The sequence below is a fragment of the Pleurodeles waltl genome, chromosome 3_1 (genome assembly GCF_031143425.1).
Source record: "Pleurodeles waltl isolate 20211129_DDA chromosome 3_1, aPleWal1.hap1.20221129, whole genome shotgun sequence".
In the NCBI taxonomy this organism is placed as follows: Eukaryota; Metazoa; Chordata; class Amphibia; order Caudata; family Salamandridae; genus Pleurodeles; species Pleurodeles waltl.
The window spans coordinates 1,626,256,430-1,626,277,823 of NC_090440.1; the positions used below are offsets into that span (position 1 = coordinate 1,626,256,430).

General features: G+C 44.8%; 1 protein-coding gene across 1 annotated transcript in view; it reads left to right on the forward strand.

Moving 5' to 3' along the window:
- The first annotated feature begins 228 nt into the window (after positions 1–228).
- The window catches only part of NOSTRIN (nitric oxide synthase trafficking), a 554,795-nt gene continuing 533,629 nt past the window's right edge, over positions 229–21,394 (forward strand). The window contains exon 1 of the mRNA XM_069221364.1: positions 229–273. Within this exon, the coding sequence (XP_069077465.1) occupies positions 247–273 (27 nt within the window). The 5' untranslated portion in view covers positions 229–246. The remainder of the gene's footprint in view (positions 274–21,394) is intronic.

The window sequence follows — 21,394 nt, forward strand, 5'->3', positions numbered from 1 at the left end:
ACTATGAACTGAAATATATAAATCCCATTATGAGCTTTTCATCAGTGTGTTGAAACCATTATTTCAAGCAACTCTGAGTCAGCCAAGTGAGTAGAAAAGGAGTAAAGTCCATGACAGCTGTTTCCTGGTTGTGCAGAGAAATGTCCTGTAATAACCATGGTTACCGTATCACAGGAGAGCACGTGAAGTGTCCTGTTTCAGTTAGCTGACCAAAGGTAAAAGAGCACACCGAAGGAAGATTGCACCATGAAGGACCCACTCGCAGGTTGTACGGTAAGAAGTTGATTTAAGTACATTTATTTGTTTGCTTCTTTTCCAGATTAGGAAGGACATTGGTTTAATATTGCAGGAAGACCGTATACCCTTTTTCTAGTTTTGTACGAGGTGACAACATCTGGTGCCCAGTACTCTGTATTTACATGTTCTCGTCTTATATGAGACCTAGGAGAAATTATCTTTACATATTTTCTAGCCCAGAAATTATCTTTACATATTTTCTAGCCCAAGAAAATAAAGTCACTGGGAATGTGGGAGCATGATTTCCTCGGCTTACTAACATTTCATTTTAAAAAGACACTTGTTTGTTTCAGTTTTCTGAAACAGTTCTGATGGCTGGGTTGAAACTGTTCAACACAGTGAAGCCATTGGATGACAAAACATTTTTGACTTGCGCTTTTACTTGTTTTCCTTGGCAAGTAAGACAGTGATTGGAGTAAACACGTTTTACCGAGTTATTATGAAAGCCGATTTGTAGAGGTGGCAATGTGAGACAATAATATGTGTGCATATTTGTTGTGTTTCATTTTGGTGTACAGGTGATGCGCTGTGTTGTTTTTGTGCTGTTCTGTGATTGTGATAAATGTTTGCATTGTGTTATTATTGTGTTGTACTGTGATTATCATGTCGCAGTCTGTTTTGACTGTTTTGTGGGTCGTGCCACGTTCTGTTTTTGTTGTGCTATTTTGTTTTGTGTTATACTATTATGCTGTATTGTGTAATTTACTTTAGAGCAGTCAGGAAATGTTTCTACACTTACATTCACTGCAACACATGCCTATAAAGTTCCTATGACAAGTAACCATTTACTGCATAGTAAAATCATAAAATACCGGGGGCCACCACTTCAACTATTTTCCAAACTGTGACCTAGACCATGTTGGAAATTAGCGTCCTATGGTCACGTTATCTTACGTGGCCGCCTAATGTGCAGAATCACACTAACAGCAGTGGGATTGCACCCTTTGAACCTGTAAACTGTAACGCTTTACCAAACACACCTTTAGAACAAAGTAACCTAGAACTTTGAAAGTGAGAAAGGCAGCTGGTTTTGTCATCTCGGAATGGAAACCCCCATCAGTAAGACCTATATGGACCGCTTCGTAATAGTACTCCCATTGTCAGTTAGTTGCCCCATATTCATCTATGTTTAATTTCCGAAATGACGAAGAAAACCCCCCTGAAATTTGGCCTTTTCAAGTGCCACTTCTTCAACCCACTTAAAGATTAGAGTAAAGAGTGTCCTCATCAAACAAAACACAACATAGATTGAAACATATGGGTATAGCCAAATATACTTCATTTATGTCTGTCAGGAATTCATAAAGGGATTCCTGGTGTGTATAAATGCGTTAAGGGGCAGATTTACAAGAAAGTGTTGCATTGGTCCCGATGCAGCACTTTTCTTGCATACCCCTACCGCCACCTACAGACACAAGTGTTATTATAAATACAGCGTACCATGGCTGTCATTAGCACAATAGCGTTAATGTTTTTTAATTTTTTACACTATTTTAGTGCTTTGCTGCACTACCGTAAATTTTTTTAACTCTAGTGCAGCAAATCACATGTGGGCCCATAGGTTACTAAGGGTGCGTCATTTTAAAGCCTGCCTTGGGCAGGCATTCAAAATAATGGAAAAAATGGCTCAAGGAAATGTAAATTTCACTGTGCCATTTTGTCGGGCATCCCTGCATGTGAAACACCCCTCTTGCATACATTATGCCTGGCGCAGGCAAAATGTGGTGCAAGTTGTTACAAAGCTGTGCAATGCATGCATTGCACCACTTTGTAAATATGGCATAGGGAAATGGCCTCCTTAACGCCATGTTAGTATAAACAAAATGACGCTAGTGTGGCGCTAGGAGACGCAAGACAAGGAGATGCCGCTAACAATTTTCGACTTCTCTGCAACGAGTGCAGAGAAATCTGCAGTAGCAAATCCCAATAAAGGGGTGGCAAAAGGGAGTTCTAAAGTGCTAATGGCCTTGGAAGTTTGGGAATGCCCACAGCATTTATGTAGTGAGTATTCCCACACTCCGAACTTACCAGTTTGCATCCTGGGAATCGTCAGAGGTTTACTCAAGCCAAGGGGTGGAGTAAGTCACGTTTCAACTTGTGAAGTGGGTCGGATCACTCCCAGAATCCCTTGGGATGTAAGGGAAGATGTTTGTGGATTGGAAAAATGCTTTCCTTGTGGAGAAAAAAAGAAACCAAAACTGCATTTGCCCGTGGTCTCCAATCCTCCTCTGCTGAATATGATGCTATGTAGAATTCCACACAGCAGAAATAGGAACTTGCAGAAATTGTCAAATGACATTCCCAGGGGTACACCTGGAATCATGCACCTAGGGCAAGTTTATTGGCATTATACTGAGAAGCTTGGTGACTTTCAAAAAGCATCAAAGTATGTTCAGAAGGAGATCTAAGTTCCGCAAGCACCTCTATGTTTTTATTGTTGAATTGTGTTGAAGGCTGACCCTCTACGTAGTGTGGAAAGTTAGGCACCCTGTGCAGGGAGTTCAGGCAATCACACAATAGTTTACAGGGGTACAAATTAGACCACCTAATGCTTTAATTTTTATGTTAGCTTGGTTGAGCAGTTAGGCCAATCTTGGAGAAGTGCAAAGCATTTGTTGTACTCACAGCATCAATATTTCAACTCACGCACTCAAAGGAATAACTCAGAAACAATTTATAAAAATACTTCGGTTTTGTTTGAAAATTGGAAGAGCAAGATCATCAAAACTAGTTAAGTACTTTTCAAGATATGAATTTTTGAAGTTTAATAAAAATAGTTTTGAGGTACGTAATTACACATCATAGGAATCAATAGTGGATCATCTTTAAAAATGCATATAAAATCAACTAGGGCAGTTAACAAGTTCTCATTTTGCAGGTTGGTTGAAGTTATCGATGGCCACTTTGGGTCAGCTGCAGAAGTTCGGGTGGCTCCTGGTTCCAGCAGGAGCAGAGGGAAAAGATGTTTAGAGCTGGTCTTTGGCCACTGCGGGGGACCACTTGAAAAAGGTCTAGACAGTTGATTTTAAAGATGGATCTTAGGGTGAATGGATTCTTGGAGTGATGAGATTGCAAGGGGTGTCGGACCCTTAGCACACAGCTGATTCTTCGATGCAAGCCACAGGGTGGCCGGGTGCAAAATGAGTTGGTGATCAAAGAGCTGGGCGCAAAGATGCCCTCAGAAGCAGCAGTTAGGTCTGTTCACAGGTTGATTGCAGGGCAACGGGGGCATTCTGGTGGGAGGTCAAGGTTGTCCTGAAGTCCTTCAACTGGAGCTCCCTCCAGATCCTTTTACAGTCCCAGATGAGCTGTTTTTCTTGATATCTGAAGTCAGCTGATCTATTCACTGGGTATTGGTGTGGTTGAGCCGCTGGAGCGTGCAGTGCCACTAAACTTGGTACACTGGCAGGGTTTGTCCTCGTGGTCTTTGGTGTGAAGTTTGGTCCAGCTCTGGTGTCCGGTTCTAGAGGTTGCGTCCGGTCAGTAAAGTGGACCTCACTAGCTTGTTGGCACCTTGTGAATTTAGAGTGGTACCTCCACATGCTGGAGGGAGTTCTTTGGTGATTTGTAAAGCCTGGAGGACCTCTAGGGTTCTTTTGAAATTTTCCAGTTGTCCAGCAGCTCCTCAGTGGCGAATGTTGGGTCCTGGATGCAGCAGGCAGAGTTTGGCTCTTTTCCTCTGTGCAGTGGGTCCTCAGTTCTCAGGCCTTGAATCTTCTTGCTGCTGGTTTTCTCCTGTCAGTCAAATCTAGTTTATTGGTGTTAGACCTGACAGCCTTAGGGTGGTCGCCCCTAACTTTTTGCCTGCCTCCCTCCACTTTTTGGACACTGTTTTTGCTGGTTTTAGGACTCTGCACACTTTACCACTGCTAACCAGTGCTTAAGTGCATATGCTCTCTCCCTTAAAACATGGTGACATTGGTTTATACCCAATTGGCTTATTTAATTTACTTGTAAGTCCCCAGTAAAGTGCACTATGTGTGCCCAGGGTCTGTAGATTAAATGCTACTAGTGGGCCTGCAGCACTGATTGTGCCACCCACATAAGTAGCCTCTTAACCATGCCTCAGGCCTGCCATTGCAAGGCCTGTGTGTGCAGTTTCACCTCCACTTCGACTTGGCATTTGAAAGTACTTGCCAAGCCTTAAACTCCCCTTTTCCTACATATAAGTCACCACCAAGGAAGGCCCTAGGTAACCCATAGGGCAGGGTGCTATGTAGATAAAAACCAGGACATGTACCTGTGTAGTGTATATGTCCTGGTAGTGTAAAACTCCTAAATTTGTTTTTACACTACTAGGTGTAACATAGGTTAACACTATGGCTATCCTCATATACTGTTTGAGTGGTAGATTCTGATCTGAAAGGAGTAACAAGGTCATATTTAGTATGGCCAGAATGGTAATACAAAATCCTCCTGGCTGGTGGAATTGGATTTAATATTACTATTTTGGAAATGCCACTTTTAGAAAGTGAGCATTTCTTTACACTTCAATCCTTCTGTGCCTTACAATCCATGTCTGGCTATGTTTCGTTGACAGCTCCCTTGTGCATTCATCCAGACAACCACAAACACAGGATGCTTAATCACACTTGCATACATCTGCATATTGAATGGGTCTTCCTGGGCTGGGAGGGTGGAGGGCCTGACACATACATGTCAAAGGACAGTAGCCTGCCCTCACACAAAGGACTGCCACACCCCCTACTGGGACCCTGGCAGACAGGATGAAACTAAAAGGGGACCTTGTGCACTTCTAAGCCACTCTTTGAAGTCTCCCCTACTTCAAAGGCACATTTGGGTATTAAAGCAGAGTCTCTGACCCTACCAACTCAGACACTTCCTGGAGAAGACCCTGAATCAGAACCTGCAACCTGCCAAGAAGAACTGCCTGGCTGCCCAAAGGACTCACCTGACTGTTTTTTGTTTTTTTGTTTTTTTTTGGGGGGTACTCCGCCTTCACAGTCTTCAATCGTTGTATACAAGTATATCAAACACAGAAAAACGTGCCTTGTCCCAGCATTAATAATCATATTTAAGAGCCAGTATTAATAGCATAGTGGTCTCATATCTCCAAACAAATCAAATGTATCAATCTTGAGACTGCTTGTACTTCGTCTATAAAGGGTATACAGCCATAAGTGTTGGGTATATCCATATCATAGATTAACTGCAGTATATTATTATTATATTATTATATTATATCAATAGGTGCTATTGATGGGTATTTAGTATAATAGCCTCTCTGTGACATGATGTACCTTTTGAACAGAGATGGGTTGTTATGAGAGCATTCGTGTCTGTTTCTAGTAGTATCCCTTCCTCAAGGAACTCAGGGACTCATAGTGAGGATAATTTTACAGAGAGGACAAGAAAGACACAATGAGTACTGATACGTAGGTAAGAAGTTAGGGTGTAGTAATATCCATTATGATGATAATAACACTAATAGAAAAAAGATAATGGGGACCGCTATGGTGGCAGTGGTGTTCGTAGCAGTGGTGACCGAGGGAAGGGTCGAAGGGAGGGGGCTGGAGGGGAGAAGGCGATCTAGATGTAGTCAGGGATGATAATAATGATGATTTACTAGGGATGGTATGACAATATATAAAGAGGGTACAGTATAGTTATATATATTAATGTGTGGTCATTGGTTTGTGTTTGCATAAGTTAAATGGTTGTGGTGGTCTATCACAGGATATACCTAGGTCATCAGATTAGCTAGGAAGGGTGACCATGTTTGTAGGAATATATCAGTTTTATCCTGTAGGTCATATATGAGGCGTTCGTGGGAGGCTGCCTGGTACATTGCGCCAATCCATTCTGCCTGGGAGGGAGTAGACGCTGCCCGCCAATGTCTGAGGATACATAATTTGGCTGTGGCTAATGCAGTATGCAATAGTCGGCTTTGGGGTCGTGAGAGATGTTGTAGTTCCCCTGTATCGTGTAGGAGTATTAGGGATGGTGTGAGCGTTGGCGGTAAGGGCAATACCTCTCTGAGAGTGTGTCCTATCGCCCGCCAGAAGGGTTGTTTAGCAGTACAATCATGTAAAATGTGGGCAAGATCGCAATGTTTGTTGGGGCATCTCCAACAGGATGCGTGGGGCAGAAGTCGTGCCCTGCATAGTTTCTATGGGGTCCAGTACCAGTCATGTAGAGTCTTGAAAAGGCAGAATTTCAGGCGAGCCTCACAGGCTCCTCGGTCTCTAGCCTCAATTAATTCAGCCCAGTCTTCTAGGTCATAATCTTTCTGTAGTCGGGTTTGCCATTTTTCTCTAAGGGAGTTGAGCAGTGGTAGCGAAAAAAGGTGTCGATTCAGCACCGTCTGTAGCCCAGATACAGCCCCTTTCACTTGGCCCCATGTTTCTAGGTATTGAAGTATTGGTGAATGTGTTAATCGCCGGAGGGATCGTCCGAGTCGATGTATCAGACAGTGTCGCAACTGTAGATAACGCCATGAATAGTGATCAGGGAGGTCAAATTCTCCCTGTAGTTCCCTGAACGTCTTCCAATTGTCTCCAGAAACGAGTTGGTCTATCCTTATGATGCCTTTTTGATACCAGTCCCACCAGTGGATGGTCTTACCTCCTATCTGGAGTCCTTTATTGCCATATAGGGGGGCTCTGTCATGGAGATATGGGTCTATTTTCAGTGAGCGGTGCGCCTGTCGCCAGGCTTTCCTCATGGCCCCTATCATGGGATCGTAGTTCGTTGGTCCAGCATGACTGTGTTGTATAGTATCTGTAGTTCATGAGGAACTCCTGTAACTGCCCTTTCCACTGTTACCCAGAGTGGTTGGTCCCGTACATTTGGGAGTAGGAGGGTCATCTGTGATAGGTGTAATGCTGAAGAATAGTGTTCTATGGAAGGGAGATTTAAACCTCCAAATTCACGTTGTGCTAATAACGTGGCTCTGGGCAGTTGTGGGTGCATGGATCCCCAGACAAAGGTGCGAATGCAACGGTCTATCTCTCGGAGGAGGGTTACTGGTATGTATAAAGGGAGCATACCCAGCACGTATAAAAATCTTGGGAGGGTTACCATTCTCACCGCCTGTACTCTACCCCACATGGAGAATCCTAATTGTTTCCATTTCTCAAAGGCTCGTTTCATGTTATTGATTAGGGGGTTTAAGTTGTCTGTCACTATGTTTTCTAGGCCTCTATTTATATTAACACCTAAGTAACGGAGCAGTGCGTGTTTCCATTTAACCAGCAGATCTTGTAGGGAGGAGCTGGTTGTTATAGGGGATAAGGGGAGGGCTTCCCTTTTATCCCAGTTTATCCTATAGCCTGAAAGCTGCCCAAATTCTGTCAATATCTTTTTGAGATCTGGTAGGGAATTGGATAGGTCGGTGAGTGTGAGTAGGATATCGTCTGCGTATAGATAAATGGTGGAACATCCGCCCGCGATTGGGATTCCTGATATTACATTGGAGTTCCTAATTACCACCGCAAGGGGTTCGACAGCTAGCAAGAATAATAGTGGGGATAGTGGGCAGCCAGCGTGTTCCCCTGGAGATCGGGAAGGTGTCAGATAGGAACCCTCCACAATTCACCTGAACTGTCGGGGAATCATAAAGTAGTCGTATCTTATTAATGAAATTAGTCCCTAGTCCGAAGCGTTTTAATATTTAAAAAAGATACCACCATTCTATGCGGTCGAATGCCTTCTCTGCATCCAATGAGAGGGCAAGGGCTTCTTCCTGTGAATCTCACGCTGTCCATATGGTATGGAATAGTGTACGGAGGTGATTCCTTGATGAGCGGCCTGGCACAAAGCCCACTTGGGTATGATGTATCAGAGAGGGAATTACTTTTTTCAGTCAGGTTGCTAATATCGCTGCTAAGATTTTGGTGTCTCCATTAAGTAGTGATATGGGGCGGTAGCTCCCACAAAGAAGTGGGTCTCTTCCTGGTTTGGGTACAACTGTGATAGTGGCTTTGTTGGAGATAGGATATAGGGATCCCGTGCGGTCCGCTTCCTGGAAAGCGTTGTATAGGGTCTCCACTATATCTGTCCTGGACCATTTACATAATTCGGACGTAAAGCCGTCTTCCCCGGGGGCTTTGTGGTACGATAGATTGGCTATCGCCTGTTGAATTTCTATCTTGCTAATATCACCTTCTAGGAGTGCCTTACCTTCTGTCGAAAGACAGGGTATATCTGCTCTTTGTAGGAAGGTGTTCAGACGGTCATTGGCTTCTACTGTTTCTGGAGTGTATAGGGCTTGGTAATAGCTGCCGAGTTCATTCGCAATTGCCTGTGGGTGCGTGAGGAGGTCGTTGTTTCGGCCAGTGAGTGTTGGTATGGCTAATGTAATTTCTCTTTGGCGTAGTTGGGCGGCTAGTGGACAGCCTGCTTTCTCGCCGTGTTCATAATGGCGGCCCTTTAACCTTTGCAATGCATATTCTGCCCGTGAGGTATATAGGGAGTTGAGTTCCATTTTAGCTTGTTCAAGATGGCTGCGATTGGATGGAGTGGGGGTTCGTGTATATTCTCTGGTCGCGTGGGCTATCCTGTCCTCTAGGTTGGCCTGCTGATCTCTCTTTTGGGCATTGCCAATGGCGGCGTCTCGCATTAGCTTACCTCTAATGGTTGCCTTTGCTGCCGCCCATAGGAGTTGGGGTGAGGATACCGAGCCTTTGTTATCTTTTAGGTAGGTAGTTAAGTGGGTTTTAAGTTGTTCCTTTCCTTTTGGGGTTCTACATCTGGAATTGGGGAGGCGCCATGGTTTACGGCCGGGATTGATCACTCCTAGTTCCAGCGTTAGTATGACCGGGGAGTGGTCCGATAGTCCGGATGTAAGGATATCCGTCAGTTTTATCGATTGTATAAGTCTCTGGTTGATCATAAAGTAGTCTAGTCGCGATTGGGTTCCATGGACTGGAGAGAGAAAGGTGTTTTGGCTGTCTGAGGGGTGTAATAAGTGCCAGCAGTCTAACAAGCCGTGGTCGGAAAACACATCGTGGAGTAGGGCCCTGTCTGAGTTATTGCCTGCGTCAAGGCCGCTTGTGCAATCAAGGATAGCATCTTGTACAATGTTCCAGTCTCCACCCAGTACATATTGAGAGGCGCCAATCTGTGTAAGCAGTCGATTATGAGAGAGCAAGAAAGTGTGCTTGGAGCCTATGGGGGCGTATATTGAGCCTATGCTGATCGTGGAAAGACCTATCCTGATTTTGGCTAGGACATAACGGCCTTCTGGGTTGTGCCATGTTTTAAGCAGCTGGAACTGCAGTGAGCGATGCATGAGAATTGCCACCCGCATTTCCTCCCAGTACCCTGCATTCCGTCAGATACGGGCGGTTTACCGCTATAGAGTACTTTACCAACCCAGTCTCTACAAAGTTTTTCAGATTCTGCTGAGTCAAGGTGTGTTTCCTGTAACAGGGCAATATCCGCATGTTTAGAGCGTAAATAGGATAGTACTTTCTGTCGTTTGACACAGTTGGTCATACCATGGACATTCCAGGAGACGATTGTGAGCGGTGTTGTCGTTCCCATGAGTGCTACGTGGATAAGGTATATTCCGTATAATGTATCTGTAATGTGTGGTCTGGGGGAGGTACGGGGGGAATATTATACAGATACTAGCTATTCAGGGACGTGTGATGGGGGAATGGTGTAATATAATATAATATAATATAAGGGGCAAAGACAAGATGTGTCTACGTCCTCGGTCACCAGGGGAAATGAGTAGGAGTTATGAGATTAGAAGTGAGGTTGAAAGGCTTCTAAATCAGAGAGAAGAAAAACTTATGCACTAATGAATAAAAAGTGAGAGAAAGACCTAGAAAAAAGAACAAAAGGGAGGGAAAAAGAAAACCTGCTGTCAGTTAGTCTGTTAATCTGCGGATTCGTACCTGTGGAGTCCGCGCGCCGAGGGAGTATTATTATTATGAGATATAGATATTTCAGTGTTTCTTCGATGATTTTGGAGGGGGTTAGTAGTCAGCCTCAGTGTGTTATGTGTTGCGCGGTGCAGGTATAGATAAATAATGATAATGATATCACTGGGGTTTGAATACAAAGGAGTCTAGGTTCAGAAGCAGATGAATGTGGGGGGGAGGTGTTGAGGAAGACCTGGTCATGTGTGCTTAGAGCTGAGTATAGGGTTTGAAATGATGCATTTAAAACCATTTTGACATCCTTCAGGGTTGTCTCTAAAGATCTGTGTAGGTGCCTCAGCTATACCTCTGAGGTTGATTAGGGAAGTCCTAGCCGATAGACAGACATTACTCTTTAAAAGCTGATATCCCAGAATGGCCGGGGGTGATGTTAAACTCTCTGACCCCCCCACTCCCTTCCTATCAATGTGGCAACAGTTGGGCATGCCACTTATCCGTCCGAAGAAAAGTAGGTTGGTTGCTAAATGAGGGTCCGTTCCTTCAGTGTTCTAAGTATTCTCGGAGTTCAATGGTCTGTGTGATCGTCCAGTGACGGCTTCAGAGGGGAGCGGGATTTGTCCCTACCCATGTCCTGGGTGTGGTCTATTACTGCCTGTAGCACCTGGTCCCGGTTGTCCTGTGGCTTGGGAAGGCGGTCATACATACTGCCTCTCTTGTGTGAGGCAGACCTTTGCGACTGGGCTCGTAACAATGCAGCAGGGGGGTTGTTCCCGGTCTGGGAAGCATCGGGATCATCTTGTCCTGATGAAACGTCCATGGGGTGTGAGGTAAGATCATTGAGAAATAAGCTGAGATCCTCCGGTTCCGTAAAGTCTTTGGATTTATCACAATAGGTGATCCACATCCTTGCGGGTTCGAAAAGGCCATATTTGATGTCTAGTTTCCTAAGCTGCGGTCTGAAGGCTAGGAACGCTTTTCGCTTTTCATTCGTCAGCCTGGAGAAGTCGGCAGCTACTCTGATCTCATGGCCATCCAAAGAGGCTGGTCCTTGTGTTTTAGCTGCTGATAGGACCTGTCGAGCCTGATCATGTCTTAGAAAGCATGCTATGGTGGGCCGTGGTTTGTCGGAGGTAGCCTTGTGAGGAGGTCCGATTCTGTGCGCCCTTTGGAATTCTAGTGGCGGTGAAAATTCAATACCGAAGAGTTCTGGCAGGAGCGATTGTAGAAAGGCCTTGGTGTCAGATCTTTCTTTGTGTTCTGGGATTCCGAAGAGTCGTATGTTGTCTCGGCGGCTCCGGTCTTCCAAGTCGGTTACTTTTGCTCGGAGAGATCATAATTCGATTTCCTGATCTGGTAGTGTCGCCATTTGATCTTCCACCGTAGTGAGGCATTGGTCCAGGGCATCCGCTGTGTCTTTGAAACCTACTATATCTGCACGGATGGAGGAAGAGGCTATGGTTAAGTCCTTGATCTTCTGATCCATGGCTTCGAGACGACGTCCCATTGAGGCAATCTCCTGTAGTATATGTTCCCTGGCTTCCGGAGCAGAGGGGTCTGTTGGTGTGGGCATTGGCCCTGGTGTTGCCATTTGTGTTGTCGTGGGTTTCAATTGTGTGATAGCCTCTGAGAACAGGAGTTGTCTGGAAGGATTGCCTGAAGGCTTTCCGTTGGGCATTTCTTCCGGAATGTAGCAGGCTGTATGCAATAGATTTCGTTGTGTGGGTACGATGAGGTCGTAGTTTGCCGGTCGTCCTTCCTCTGTCCTGTAGGTTGTGGCAATTGGGAGAGGAGGTGGAATATTGATGTGGGATGCGGGCTAGTTAAAAGGCAGTGCAGGCAGTGGGAGGCCGCTTCTGTTCTTCTTTCGTGTCATCTATAGGATGTTATGAACCATTCCCCAAGACAGCCACTATTTGTGTGACAGATGGAGGTCTGCCTTCGGGCCTCTTCCATGCGGTAGTGTTATTATCTGAGAGATAGGATCTATGGCGTAAAAAGGTGAGGGCAGGAAGTTTAGCCAGAACTTTTACTGTTACTGTGGTACAATGGTTGACACTGCCGTCGGGCATCTATTCCTACCCCACCATTTCTGTGTCATTCTGTTGTGGGTGCTTGTCTCGTACTTATACTTCACTCTGTCTTGCAGCTGTTATTTCACTTCTTCGCTATCTTCACCTATCCATTCCGTCCTCCAGTGCTGCTTTGTAACATTTCACCCCTTCCATGCCCTCTCTGTTGGTGGGGCTTCATCTCTTCCCCATCTGTGTCTATTCACTTTGTCCCCCTTGTGATGTTCCCCACTTCGTCTCTCTTGAGGGAGGCGGGGTGGGGGTGGGAAGTCGGTCGTCCCGTTAGTAATGGCCACCTAGCGCTCTATTGTGGGGCTGTATATTGATGGCCTCTCAAAACAAAGTTTATGTGTTGCACTTGGGGATCAGTCGTAATTTCCTCCTATTATTGCACTGTACGCGGTGGTGCCTTCGGGGCTATGTGTCTCAGGTTACGCCTCTCTAGACCATAGCGTCGCTGCTATGTTACAAGGTAGATAGTTCAAAGAGATTTTTGTTTCACTCTCAGTGCTACTCGTAGGTAGGTAGTTTTATCTTCTATTTTATTTGTTCAGGGTGTAGCCGCAGTACCTATTCGTCGTTGATTCTCCGCTCTTTCTCGTGCTCTTCGTTTGATGCCGTGACCGGGCACACGATCATGGGCCTCGGGTGAGTCTCAAGCCTGTTCGTTCTCCGCGCTATGTGTGCCTCGGGGGTGAGGGGTACTGTCACCTTCTCGCCCCGTACGCCTTGTGGCTCCACGATGTCCTCCGGTGGCATGCCTCGGCGTGCACCTTTTCTATCGTGATAATATGCTGGAGCTTGCAGCGCTGCCCATGGGTTGTTCAAAGAGATTTTTGTTTCACTCTCAATGCTATTCGTAGATAGATAGTTTTATCCTCTATTTTATTTGTTCAGGGTGAGGCCATAGCACTTATCCGTCGTTGATTCTCCGTTCACTCTCGTACTCTTCATTTGATGCCTTGACCGGGCACACGATCCTGGGCCTCGGGTGAGCCTCAGGCCTGTTCGTTCTCCACGTTACATGTGTCTCGGGGGGCCCTGTTGCCTTCTCGGCCCATACCCCCTGAGGCTCCAAGATGTCCCCCATTGGCGTGCCGCGGCGGGCGCCTTCTCCACCGTGGCGATATGCCGGAGCTTGCAGTGCTGCCCGTGGATGGTAGTTTGGAGACAGAGATCGAGTTGAGAGTGGAGGGGGCCCTCCTCCGTCGCCACTTACCCCTACGCCTCCCGACGCCTTGTTCTTTGCTGGTGGTCTCAGCCGCGCTGTTCAGATCGCAGCTGCGGTTCTGAGGCCTCAGAGGGGATTTCCTTTGGCGGGCAGGCCCCTCACTTTAGGCCGCGGTCGGCCATGCCATCAGAGGCCTCCATCGGTCTGCGTCCGATGGCTTCGCGGGCATCATATCTCGCTGGGGAAATCTGTTATTTCCCCAGGCTGCGCATCTCACAGTCCCAGGAAGCCGTTGTGAGGCTGCCTGAGGCTCGTGTTGCCCCCGCCATAGCTGAAATCTATCTCGGCGCGTGGAGCTTCATCCTCAGGTGGCCATTCTATTCGGTGGCCAAACCACGCCCCCACCTGACTGCTTTCTGAGAAGGACTGCTGCCTTGCTGTTGCCCTGCTGCCTTGCTGCTCTCTGGCTGTACTGAAGAAGTGATCTGCAAGGGCTTGGATAGAGCTTGCCTCCGGATCCCTGTAGTCTCAGGACCAAAAAGACTTCATTCCTGGAAGAAGAACTCCCTGTGTGTTGAAGATCGATGTACAGCCTGCAAGAAACAACGCACAGCCTGCATCACGGTGAGAAAATCACTGCACGCTAAACCGGTACTACGCAGCCCAACTTCGCAAGGAGAAAATTACAGCAGTGCCAGCGTACCGACTGGAAATTCAACGCACTGCCCACTGGATTGACGCAAAGCCGAGCAGGAATGACGTAGCCTGAGTTCCTGAGAGGAATCGACGCAGCACCTGCCGTATGGTAGAAATTTCCACGCAACGCCCACCGGATCGATGCAGCCCCCATGACTTCGTCCTGCAAGCGCCGGATTTGAATGCATCGTCCCCGGGGCATCCGAAAAGCCAGCAACCCGAAGAGGATCCAAGTCCACGTGCCGGAAATCAACGCAAAGCCTTCCCTTCATGAAAAATAAATGACGCATCGCCATGTGCGGCTCGAAAGATCAACGCACACCTCCCTGTTTTCCACGCACCTCCTGCAGTTCCTTGTGGAGATTTTGAAAGCAAACCAGGTCCTTTGTGCTTGCAAGAGACATTTATTGCTTTTAAGAGACTAAAGGACACTTTGTATCATTTTTACAGTGATATTTCAACATATACTTATTGCATCTTAATTGTTTTGACCTGCATCTTATCAGATAAATATTATATATTTTTCTAAACACTGTGTGGTGTAGTTTTTGTAGTGTTCTACTGTGTTACTGTGTTATTGCATGATTTATGGCACAAATACTTTACACATTGCCATCTAAGTTAATCCTGACTGCTCAGTGCCAAACTACCAGAGGGTGAGCACAGGTTAATTTGGATTGTGTGTGACTTACCCTGACTATAGTGAGGGTCCTTGCTTGGACAGGGGGTAACCTGACTGGCAACCAAAGACCCAATTTCTAACACTTGGTCCATGGATGCCCTCCAAATACTGTATTTAGGGGTGTTTTAGGGGGAACCTGGTAGTGCACAATGGGCCATCTACCTTAGGGTGGCTACACCCACTAAGTGACCACTTTCTGTGAGCAGAGGTCACTTCCCTACACCTGATTGGCTATTTTCCTTCCATCCAACATGGAGAAAAATTAAATGGATAGGTCACCTTGCATGTAACACTTTGGGGGTGGTGAAAGCTAGGTGGGGCTACTCCTCCTATCCTTTGATTGGTGTTCCCGGTGCTGCCAAAAGTAGGGGTTTGCAACAGGGGCTGCCATCTGCTGCTAGCAGCAGGCCTGGGGGTGAGGTTTCAAGGGCAGTAAACCCTTTGCAGCTCACCAGCAGAGCAGTGAACATTCCTGGGGGAGGGGATTTTAGCACCGCTACCCAGGAAGGGATTTGTTCTGAATTCCAGAGAGCAGGAGCACTCACCCCAGGGGTTAGGACTTGTGCCTGGAAGTGGCTGGCTAGATATGAACGGCGAGCAACCATGCCAGAGTAGTTAGCTTTTGCAGGGGGTACCTCTTAGTTGACCCCTGGGTACATTTTATTATGATTCGAACACTGTTACCAGTTTGGATTTATCATACCAAGCTGTTTGATACCACACAATCCAGGGTTCAGAGTGGCTGTCATGTAGCTGTGAAACTCATACTGACCAGTGTACAGCACATCATTTGAAATGGCTGCTCTGTTCACTCACTATTTACCAGGTTTGGCAAGGACACAGTGGGGGCGTGTTGCTCATGCAGCTATGCCCTAATAGACAGTACAGTGCATCCTGCCTTTGGGCTGGAAGGCATGCCAGAGGGGTGTTTTACCTATATTGCATGCAGTGTGTAGTGGACAGGGCACACAGGCAGTGTGCTTTGTTGAGTTTGCATTTTTGGATTGCACCAAGACACCCAGCCTGCAATGGCAGTGCTGGGTGCACCTGGATGCATGGCCCTAGAGGGTGGCATAATCAGGGGCCTACCCTTAGTACCCCATGCACTGGGTACCTAAGTACCTTTTACTAGGGACTTATAGTGGCAGCTAAAGGTGTTGCCAATTGTATCAATACCGTTGCAATTTTTAGGGTAAGAACACTGGCACTGGGAGCCTGATTAGCAGGATCCCAGTGTACTCCAGTCCAAGTTGCATTCAGAAACCAGGCAAAAAGTGGGATGGGGTACTGCAACAGAGTGCCAGTTTCCCACAAATTGGGCCCTCAGTTCATTCCCCCCTCCTCAAGTTTGGAAGATGTTGAAAACAGTCTTTTGCACACAGTGCCAATAATGGAAAGTGTTAAACATCTATAACTTTCATATCCAGGTGTCTGATGCTACTGACTCCATAGCCTGTAAAGAATTAGAAGGAGGGATGTCCAGAATGCACCCGAATTAAGTATTATGTTTGGTTTTCTGCCAGGAATCCTGTTCACTCAACACTGTCATAGTCCTCTGTCCTACTGTAGAAAGTAAACCTGAAGGAGGGGAAGCTTTTTTGATAAATCATAATGTCTATGATGGGGGTTTGTTAGATTTTACGATATGCTACTGTCAGCTTCAGCTTCATCATTTCACTTTTGAAGGTATGAAGTTTTCAATGCCAACAGCCCACTTGCTTTAAAAAAATATGCATTCTATAAATTTAGATGTGTATTCAATAGCATATATTGGTATGAGATGGTTAGGCTTTATTAATGTATTACTGGATTTACCTTTATAGTAAAAATCAGTGTCTAAATGTCGTTTGATAGAAACGTTTTGGAAAACATTTACCTTTTTTAGTTTGCAATCTGTGCACTTGTAAACACAAAACTTGACCATATAAGAGATAAATTTTCTTGACTTAATAAATTGCTATTTCAGTGGGGCAAACTGTCACAGTATATTAATATTCACTATTCCACAATATGTAAATAACTACATTGTTAAGGTTGCTACTAATTTGCTGTCCTTAATATAGCATGTCTACATAATGTCTATTATGATTTGAGTTGTAGAACAGTTCTTCCCAGACTGGGTTGTGCCTGTTGGTGGGTCGTGACCTGATTTTTGTCGGGTTGTGAAAGCTCAAGCAATAGATTAACATTTCTTGAAATTCTGCATCTATGTGGTCACATTTGCTGCACTTCAAAGACTGAGGTGAAATGTCAGGCTATGTCTTCTGAGAAGTTGCTATTTTTTACCACGGGAAATGGTGTTTGGAAACTCCTCTCACTTTGCAGTCAGGGAAAACAAAATAAAGTCAATTATGTGACAAAATCTTGCTAGGGTACAGAAAAGGCTGAAGGTGAAAGGAAAGGCTGTAGGATGCCTTTTTTGTAACACAACACAATGTAAATACCTGTGTGTTAGACCAGATATCCTTGGTGTGGGTTTCCCCTTAAAGTTTTGCCTTCAACCCTCCTGTTTGTTGATTTTTGCTGGTTTTAGGACTTTGCATACTTTACTCCTGCTAACCAGTGCTAAAGTGATTGTGCGCTCTCCTTCAAACATTGGCTTGTACCCAATTGGGACATTTGATTTACCTGTAAGTCCCTAGAACTTTGGCACTACTTGTGCCAAGTGCCTGTGAATTAAATGTTACCACAGGAAGCACTGATTGTGCCACCTAATTAAGTAGCACTTTAAACATACCTCAGGCCTGCCATTGCAGCCTGTGTGTGCAGTTTTAAACTGCCATGTTGACCTGGCAAAATACACCTTTTGCCAGGCCCAAACTTTCCTTTGTAATACATATACCTCACCCATAGGGTAGGCCCTGAACAGTCTGGGGGCAGGGCTCAGTTTATTTAAAAAGATGGACATGCACCTTTAAGTTCCTATTAGTGAAAAACTCTTCCATTTGTTTTTCACTACTGCAAGGCTTACCAGTCCCATAGGATAGCATAGGAGTTACTTTAGTACATTTAATAAGTGTATTTCCTGTTCTTGTTTGATGTCTCTGGAATTGTAATAAAAAGACCAAACTTATGGTGGTCAGTTTTTAAATTACCATTTTTAAAATGCTACTTTTAGAAAGTTGACATTTTCCTGTAATAGCCATTTGGTGTCTGCAGCTTGTCTTTGAGTCACATAACTGTGTATAGTTGACAGATGGGCTTTGTATATTCCTTCCAGACAGCCAACATAATAGGGAGTTTAGGTGATCCTGGATAGGCCATCACTGGCAGGATGGGAGGGAGGTTCCAGGCCCAACCCCACTTACACTTGAACAGGATATGTCCTGCCCCCACTTAAAGTACTGCATACCCCCTGTAGGTATTTGGGCTAGGAAGTCATGAAGCCTATGCATTTCATTGCCCGCCTCTATAAGCTTCTCCTCACTTCAAAGGCATACCTGGTTGTAAGTACTGGACCTCAGACATCACCACTTCAGTACACTTCTGGACCTGTGGATACCCTGTTAGGAGGAAGGACCCTTATGCTGCTGAAAGGACTGCTGCTCTGAAGGACTGCTACCCTGCTGTGCTGGCCTGCTGCCTTCTTGCCTCGGTGAGATGGACTGGACCTGCATCTCTTGAACCACAGAGTGACTTCAAGGGCTAGTTGAATGGCCTCCTGACCTGAAGCCTCAGGGACACAAAAGGCTCCCAACAGTCTCCACCTGGACTATGTCATCTGTAGGTCTACCCCACCTGGACTATGTCATCTGTAGGTCTACCCTGCCAAAAGGTGCCACCCTTGACCTAGACCCTTGGAAGTGGGCTTAAGTTGCTCTGCCATCCTCAGGTGGTCCAGTAGAGCCTACGCATCTCCTCTACTGTGCAGTGCAAACCTGAGCAGAACCACTGCATCGCCACTGCTGCATGGATTGGACCCATTGCAAAGATCTGCATCGCTCCGCAGCCCATCAGAACTGCTGCAGAATGACACATTCTCAGTGTAGGCCCTTGCATCTCTCGTTAAAAGCAGCCTTGACAATGATGCCAGACTCTGCATTTGTAGTCTCACAGCAGTGGTGTAACAAAGGCCCCAGCAACACTCTTGTGCGGGGGGACCCTCAGGCACTACCCTGTCCAGAGAGCTCCTCAGTGAGTTAGGAAGGGGGGGCCTCCATGTACTTTGCAGGGGGCCCCCTCAAGTTTTGTTACGCCACTGCCTCGCAGTCCCTCGGAACTGATGCATCATCTGGACACATCCTTGATGCCAGACTTTGCATCACAAGCCCTCATCGACGGGATCCTCGATGACAATGCACGACCGTTCTTGCACAGCAGCTTCGCTGCATCTCAGAACTGACCCATCGCTTCGGCTGTGCGACACATCTTCAATGCGGATCCTTACAATGCTTTCCAAACCTGGATTTAAGGTACCCTCTTCAGCGGACCTAACTGGGTCCCTGTAGCTGGCATGCAGTCCATCACAGTCACCCTGAACTTGTGACTTTGTGCTGGTCCAGCACAGCCATATATCCACAGCTGGTGCTTTATGCTTTTTTATGCTATTTTCACTAATTTTTTTCAAGTTCACATATCTGGTTCTACTGATTGGAGTTTTGTCATTTTGGTTCATTTAAGAGAGTTCTATTTGTCTAACTGAGTATGATATCCTTTTTGTGTGTTGTTTTCACTTGTTTATTGTTTAGAGTGTAGCACAAATACTTTACACATTGCTTATAAGTTAAGTCTGACTGCTCCATGCCAAGCAACCAGATGGTTAAGCACAGGTTAATTTAGGGTCAGTGTGTGCCTCTTCCTGACAAGGATTGTGGTTGCTGCTTGACCAAGGTTCAGACCTCAGACAACCAACAACTCATTTTTTTACATTGTATCCGAATTGTACACATTTAGCAGTTAGGAAAGCAAACATGAAGCACATTTTTGGTAGCCCTGAAGTGTGATGGAAATAAAGATTGTAAAAGAAACAAAACAAATCAAGTCACTTTACTTAGTGATGCACACATTGTAAATATTCACAGAATCCCTATTTCAACACATTAGTATTTGTATGCAGTACACTTTTAGCAGTAAAACTGTAGATCTGTACAAATGTAGTAGTCTTTTCAGTCGGAAATGTGCTTTTTGTAAATGTCAGTTCCCTACCACACGAGGCTCTAGTTACATTGAAAAATGTCTGCCCCATATCCATTAAAGCAAGGTGGGCCACAAAAGATTTTCGTTCTAAGAACTAGGGAGAAGACATACTTAGGTTTTGCATCACGCTGTGTCACTTTTATTTTAAACTTGGTTTTGTTTAATACGTTTGTTGTGTTCTTTTTTTATTTTTAAATTTTGTATAATTATTTTTCATGAAATTGTATATTTTTATTTCTTAAAATTATATTTAATTTAATTTTTTATTTGTAATAATGTAAAATATATTTTGTTTACAAATGTCTTAATATTGTGATATCTTTTACGATTTTTAATGATCCTATGATTGTTTATATTTTGATCAACTTTTTTTGTTCATTGATAATTTAATTTTTCAATTATTTAAATAATTGAATTTATTTCATTTTTATGGATTGATTGCATTTTATCCAAAGTGTACTGTGTTTAAAAGTAGACATTTTAAATTTAGGTTATTTAATTTTATATTTCTATTTTAAATGTATTTTTCCAAATTATTAATATTATAAATCTTGCATTTATAGGACATCATTGTTATTTATTTAATATTTTGGGAGTTATTTCAATCTACTTTTTATTTATGTGTGTTTTTGTAGATAATTAAAATATATTTCTATAAGACAATGTATTCTTTACAGTGCAATGTATATTAGGTGTACCATCAACACATTCTATGAAATCTGGAAAGTGTGACAGATGATACAATTATAGTTTGATAAATTGTAAGTCTTGCTGAGATGCAGGAAATTACATTAAATTAAATCAATAATTTTGAACAGCATAATGTTGAGAAACCTATTTTTGGTGTTAGTTAATTTTTACATTTAAACGGATCATGTTTTCCTGAATGTCTTTAAGTTTCCAGCAGGGCTAGTAAATTGTATCCCCAAATTCTAAAACGTTCCCCAATGTGGTTGATTGGGATTGGTAAGTTGTATCCCTCCACCCCTCAAGTTCTACATGTTCCCTGATGTGTTTCAGTTTGGAGTGGGACTAGTAATTTTGCCCGCCCCCAATATTCCAACACTATTTGCAATGTGGTTTCGTTTGGAGTGGAAATAGTTAATCTGAACCCTAGCACTCCCAAAGACTAACACTGTGCTATGTTTGGAATTGAAATAGTAAATCTATATTTTCCAAAGTTCAACACTTTCCCCATTGTTGAGGCAATGAGGGTGATTGCCTGAGATGTAGCGATAGAGCGTTCCAGGTCTGCACAGCGAGGTAGGAGAAGGATCTTCCTCCGGTCAAGTTCTTGTAGATCCTTGGGATGGTGGCCAGGGCCAGTTGGGTGGAGAGGCGATGTCTGGTGGGTGTGTAGAAGGACAGGCGGTTGTGAGGTATGCGGGTCCGAAGTTGTGGAGGGCATTGTAGTCATGCTTGAGGAGCTTGAAGATTATTTTTTTGTTGATCGGAAGCCAATGGAAGTCTCTCAGGTGACTGGTGATGTGAC